This window comes from Pristiophorus japonicus, chromosome 16, assembly GCF_044704955.1.
Source record: "Pristiophorus japonicus isolate sPriJap1 chromosome 16, sPriJap1.hap1, whole genome shotgun sequence".
Classification (NCBI taxonomy): Eukaryota; Metazoa; Chordata; class Chondrichthyes; family Pristiophoridae; genus Pristiophorus; species Pristiophorus japonicus.
Window position 1 is genome coordinate 97564827 of NC_091992.1, and position 6519 is coordinate 97571345.

The window sequence follows — 6519 nt, forward strand, 5'->3', positions numbered from 1 at the left end:
AGATCATTTAAATTGTCACTTCCTTGTCGGTTTCTGTGTGCATAGTCACTATTTAATGGCACAGTAAAAAGTAATGATCTATAAAAATAGCTTAAAAGGAAGTTTTAAGGACTTTATTGTGGTTGAGAGTTCTAACTAATTGATGTCCCATGGCAGTGCACATGATGAGCCAGAGATAGGAGTCATGGATGGAAAAACTGGAAGACTCCCTGACAGGTGAACCAGTATTCCCAGATGCTGGACCAGGATAATTTACCCCATACTGTGTTATAACATGGGCCTGCTAACCTCTGACAGCAGCCATAGCTCTTATCTCTAGCAGAGCCAGAGTATGTCATTCCATTCAACAGAGTTTCCCCCTCAATAGATTATTTTACTTCACCCCATGGCAGGGTACTGCTCATTCTCTCTTCTCAGAACACCATAACTCTCTTTGTCTCTCTCTGCACCACCCCCTAATTAGATCTTTCAAAAAGTGTCCTTCCATTTCCTTTCCTCCCATTAGGAGAGAGTCTCTCCCCTCCCTCAAGAAGAATTCTTTCTCTCACCTACCATACCCCAATAGACTCCATCGCTCTATTTTATTTTCATTCATCAGGCCACAGTATTATTGAAATACACATTGCCAGATTTTCAAAACATTTTAATCCAATGGTAACTAAAAGCTAACCAATGGGTGAGCCAATAAATAATCCTTTTTTAATCATGGTGGAAAATATAACATAAATGCAGTCATTTTGTGCAACACTATTTTATCTAAAACTGTTCTAGTCAAATATCGGCAGATGATTTCTGTATTTTCTCTTTCTGGTTACTGCATTCTCCCTTTCTAGTTTTTTAAAAATTGTTTCCTGATTTTGACTGCAGTTTTTCTATTTTCTCCCTTTCTTCTTTCTTTATTTCCACAATTTCAGTAATTTCTTCTCCCTCTTTCACTGGTTTATGTGTGTTTGTCTACAGTTTTGGTAATATTTTCTGTACCCTAGCCGTCCTTGTCTCTCACTCCCAGTTTCTGTGATATTTTCTCCATTGTTATCCATTTCTATCTCATTGAAGTTTCTATAATGTTTTCTCTCCCTCCCAAAATATCTTCTTCATTCATCTTCCACATAATCTGTAATAATTTCTCACCCTCCGGTTGGTTTCTCTGATGTTCGCTAATCCCTGCCATCTTGTTTGCTTGACCTTGTCTCTCTTTATTCTCTCAGCATCAGCCCATCACTCAAGTGCAATTAAATTGAAAGCAAACCTTTCCAAGTACTGACCTATCATTTTATCACCTGTCAAATGCATGCATAATCATGCATCTAGGACCACTGTCCATTATGTTTCTTTATTCATGGGTTGGAGTCCCGGCTATATGGTGGCTCCTGGAAAATGTAGTCTTGTACAGCAGAGATAGACTTTTGCACATTAGCATCTTATTTCTTTACTTTGGAACCACTGCATTAATATTTCAATGGAATCAACGATGGGAAGTCATCTGGCCACAGCTGTTTCAGAGGCCTGATAGGGTGTATTAGGGACTGTTTGAGGCAGGAGGTGGTGGAGGGGTAGTGGGGGAAATAAAGTTGTTGGAGACATTTTTTTAAGTAATTGTGTTTTATTTGTTTGAATTGTTGATGTTTTACATGTTTATTACATTGTAAGTTTTATTTTTTAGGGGTATTTTAGGGTTGGGCAAGAAACTGCCATGACAACTAAATGCCACATTGTTTTCTTTTGGAAGAATGTGCATTGGTTATTTTTGTGGCACAATTATATCACAAAAAAGACCAATCCGAAATTATATGACACAGATTGTTCTGGGATCTGATTAGTTACATATTATCAGTATGTGCTGTACTTTAGTTGACAAGGTTGGTGGAAAGGTTAGTGGTCTCAGATCTAATTGGTTGAAACTCAGAGGTGATCAGTTGTTGAGTGGACCATGGTTCTCTGCAATTTGATTGGTTAAAGGAACTCTACATTACATTCCTGTATCCACACCAATATTAAACCTATGAATACTTAAAGTCCTTGGTGTTTCAAAACATCATCAACACCCAATGCTGTCAGCCCAAGTATATGGAATAAGAAAAGGTCATACAGCACACAGAGCTCAATTCGGCATGTAGGATTTATTTCAGGATTCAACTTGACACTTTTTGATCCTCTTCCTACCCAAAAACTGTATCCCTCAAATCTCTCTCTTAAAGTTTTAAATGTGCAGTTCACTTTGTAACTCAAATGGTTACCCTTACACAAGTTGGGCTATTGCCCGGTCCAGATGCCTTCTCATTCTGTCTCGGCAGGACTTTATACATTCAACCTCCTGTTCAAAAAAAAATGCAGATATTACTTAAGCACAATGAGCATACCAATACAATGTGTTTTTAACACAGGAAGTTTTAAATTCTTCTGATTTAGTTGGACTAACCTTTAGCAAATGCTTCTCTACATCGTCATGAACAAGATCTATACCCATTCTTTTCTCTCTGTGGTACAGGCATTCTTGTGCCACCTGTTTTATTAATAAATTACATGCAAATGAGGAATAGTGACTGCAACTGAAAACTAAAGTATTTAAATTATGTAACATTGTGCTATAAAATTACTGATTTATCAAATCCTAATGTTCTTTATTTGACACTAATATCGAACTGAGTTGTTAATTGCTGTTATAATACATCCACTGAACATTTTCTATTGAGGTAAAAAAAAACTTTTGAAGAATGCAACAATTCTACACAATGCAAAGGCTGTTTCAATTAAAGCGTCTTATTTTGCAATGCCAATACTGTAAACTGCAAAGCACTGGGGTGGTGGTGGGGGGGGGGGTGAGGAGGGAGGGAGAAAAGGACTGCTCTGATCACTAGGAGTGTGGTATCATAAATGCATTTAAAAAGGTGTTGCCTATTTCATAACAATTAGCTGCCAAGCTTTTGTCTTCTAACCCTTGGATATTTTTCTCAAGTTCAGCATGCAAGACCATTCCTATAGGTGAGCCATCACTCACTATGAACCAGTTGTTCATTTACCTGTTCAATGTCTAGGTTATATGTCACATGCACAGGAATTGAACAATTTACTGGTGAAATTTCATCAGTTCACATGATCATTTCGACTTTCAAAAGCAGGAAATAAACACTTCATGAGACCATTCTACCAGCTAGAAATACCAAATAGATTTATTAAGTAGTAAATGGATAACTCAATAGCTTTAACTATCCCTTCTTACAAGATAGAAAATTACTGTTGCATTGGCTATGCAAAACTGCAAAGCAAGCTGGATTGGATGCAAGATCCCTGAATATTAAAGTTTTTGGTGAGGTTTATTGTTGATTGTACATATAGGGCTAGATTTTCGCTGACTTTGTGACCGGGTTTTCACTGCAATTTGACCCTCCACGGCGAAAACCCGGTCGGCGGGATCTTCTGGCACTTTTTTGCGGCGCCGCTTCCACGTACCGCCAGGGAAAGGTGCGCCGATGTGAAACGACGTGCAATGCCGTGGATTGCGTTACCGTCGTACTTTCGGCACTCTCAGGGTCAAACCTGCAGTGCAGCCCTGTCAACAGCGGTAAGTATGAAGACCTGCAAAAAATGTAAGTTAAAGTTTTTATTTTTTAATTCTTTTTCAGCGATTTAGTAGGTAAAGGTTTTATGAATGTTTTTTGAATGCTTTTTGCGATTTTTTTTTTTTCCCCCTCCTCTCTCTCGCAGTGCTACTGGACTCGGACTAAAGTTGTCGAAACTTGCCGTTTGCGCCATGAATCCTTGTGCAACATCAACTTTACTGATGCGTAAAGGCCAAAATTTAGGCCTATAAACGGTAGCGCAGCGAAAACGATAATTTTGGTGTAAAACTACTGTTTTCACCGACATCCGAAAATCTAGCCCAAAGTCGCTCTCTGATTTATCTCTTTCTATTGGCTTCACGCAGACTGTCCAATTTGAATAAAACAGTATGAAAAATACTTTAAAAATGAGCAGCATAAGGCAAATTTCATTATTTTTCTTCTAAGCTCAAGAATTTCCAGCTAAACGTATTTACAATAAATCCTACAAAATGCTTATATTTGAAATAAATGGCTTGGCCCCATCCCACAAAGACCAGGCTATATTCTGTGACCATTGTGTCTAGCAAACCAGGCTACTTTCTATGAATCAACATGGTTTTTATCCATACATACTGTGACAGAAAGAATAAAGCCAATACCATGATGTATTATTGATAAAATTCTTCACTTTTGTCACAATAGTGACCAGAGCAATTTTTTTTCCCCAAGTGCATTAACATTCATCATCTCAGTTGGGTCATTCAGTGAGAGATCTGATCATGAGAACTAATAGCAATCTAAATCAATGAATCATGGGACCTCAATGTACTTGAAAGCTACTTTCTCCACTCTCAGCTGGAGTGGAATACAATAAATGATTTTCAGAGGGTGAACAGGTAAAACAGAGGAAAGTTATAACTAAATAAGACTATTCATTAAATAATTAAAATGTATTCCCTTTAAAACGGCTACATTTATCTACATGTTACTTAATTCAAAGCAGTTATTTCTAATTAGAATATCTGTGCATAATTAAAACATATTGCATTATTGGAACATTAAAATATAAGATAATTCAGCATTAAAGTGCCTTTTACCTGAAAAGGACCCTCCGTTTCTGCCAAGGCTCGCTCCAATCGTTTCTTGACTTCTATGAGAGAATTAGTCTCCCCAATCATCTGCCCAGTCTCATGAGCCAATTCAGATTTCCAAAATATAATGTCATTGACACGTTCTCCTAAATTCTTGTTGGTTTCATACTGTGTTTTCTTGGTAATGTTATCCTTGTTCTGGATGAGACGGGCAGTGTCAATCCTTAGCCTCTCTGCGCTGTGCCTGGAGGACTCTGACTCCCTGTAGTTGATCTGGTTAGATTCATGCCAATCCTGAGGAGAGTATCTGGTAAATAATGATGTTCTGCTCGATGGGAAATGAGCACTTTTGGCTTCAATATGTCCAGGGACATTCATACAAAAAGAAGCCAGATTAGGAGCAATGCATGCCACTTTGTAGTAAGTGCTAGGTCTCCAAGGCATCATTGCGCTGTGTCTGAACACATTAAGAGGATAGTGGCCTTTGTAACTTGATGCCATCGTTGATATGGCTGGCAGAAAGTTAGCACTAGTTGCCCTAGGGCGGTAAGTAGCAGTCATTGTTGCGCCTAAAAGTGCAATGATGTCTTTTCCTATAAAATACACAAATCATTACTTTTAAACACAATCTTATTCTTTTACTTTTTACTATTTTACAATTTGTGCAGATATTAACTGATCCTGCATTTCCAGCAGTGAACCACTTCATGAGGGATCACAGATCGTAGATAGTTACAACATTGCAGCTCTGATTCTCCCTTCAAATGCAACTCCTCACTGGAAGCACTGAATTTACCCAATGGTCTTTTGTAAAATGTACTTGAATTTATATAGTGCTCTTTACAAAAGAAAGATGTCCCAGAATATTGTACAGATTAGAGAATTAGAAGAGTACTGCGTGAGAGTTAAAAGAATACATAGACTGTAATTACGCGATGGGGCTGAAAGAATAGTTGAAGAGAAAAGCCTTTAGTAGGCTTTTGAAAGCAGGGAGGGCAGCAGCATGGTGCATTGAAGAGTAGCAGCTAAAGGTGGAGCAAGGTGGTCAGGGAAAGAGTAGATTGTGTCACTGGAGACAAGGCTGCAAGAATAAACACGGGGCTGAAGAAGGTTGCGGAGGTTGAAAAGTTCACACAGAAACTTGAAGATGAGGAAAAAGGTCTTGAAATTGATCTGCAGAAACTCGTAGTCAATTCAGCCTTGTGAGGAAGAAAGTAATTGTCGGGCTTTGCGTGGGTAAGAATACAGGCAGCAGCATGCTGAATGAGCTGTAGTTTGTGGAAAGTGAACGCTGGGAAGCCACATAGAAGAGTATTAGAGAAATCTAGCCTTGAGGCAATAAGGGCAACAATTAGCATCTCGGGCTGTGTGGAGAGGTGAGGTGGAAACAAGTAATGTTGCAAAGGATGGAAGAAAGTAGTTTTGCTGACACATCAGATAAAGGGAAAGAAAATCAACAGGATGTAAATATTCTGCATCACTAGATAGCTTGAGGTGGCAGTTGGGGAGATTGATGGAGTTAAGCACAGTGATAGGTAGGAGCTGGCAGGAGACAACAAGGATGGCTTCAATTTTGCCTACAATAGGAACATTTTGAATGACCTGTTACTGAATGTTGAGCAGGCAGTTCGAGAATTGAACAACACCTTTGGAATCAAAAGAGATTACAGAGCCAAACTTTCAAATGCATAACCTGTAGAACCATCGAAGTTTACAGCACGGAAGGCCATTCAGCCCATCATGTCTGTGCCAGAACTTGGCTAGAGCAATCCAAAACTAATCCCACTGCCTTGTTCTCTCCTCACTATAACCAACATATGAGAGCTGAACTTATGAAATTGCGATTCCAGCATCACCTGTTGAAAGAACAAATGGAGAAATCACCG

At 38.7% G+C, this 6519-nt stretch overlaps 1 protein-coding gene across 1 annotated transcript in view; it reads right to left on the reverse strand.

Annotated features, from left to right (window-relative positions):
- Nucleotides 1-5209, reverse strand: part of tekt3 (tektin 3) — a 28391-nt gene extending 23182 nt beyond the window's left edge. Inside the window, exons 1-3 of the mRNA XM_070858180.1 lie at nucleotides 4640-5209; nucleotides 2420-2503; nucleotides 2244-2314 (exon numbers count right to left, since the gene is read on the reverse strand). Of these exons, the coding sequence (XP_070714281.1) occupies nucleotides 2244-2314; nucleotides 2420-2503; nucleotides 4640-5194 (710 nt within the window). The 5' untranslated portion in view covers nucleotides 5195-5209. The remainder of the gene's footprint in view (nucleotides 1-2243; nucleotides 2315-2419; nucleotides 2504-4639) is intronic.
- Between the last annotated feature and the right edge of the window lie 1310 nt (nucleotides 5210-6519).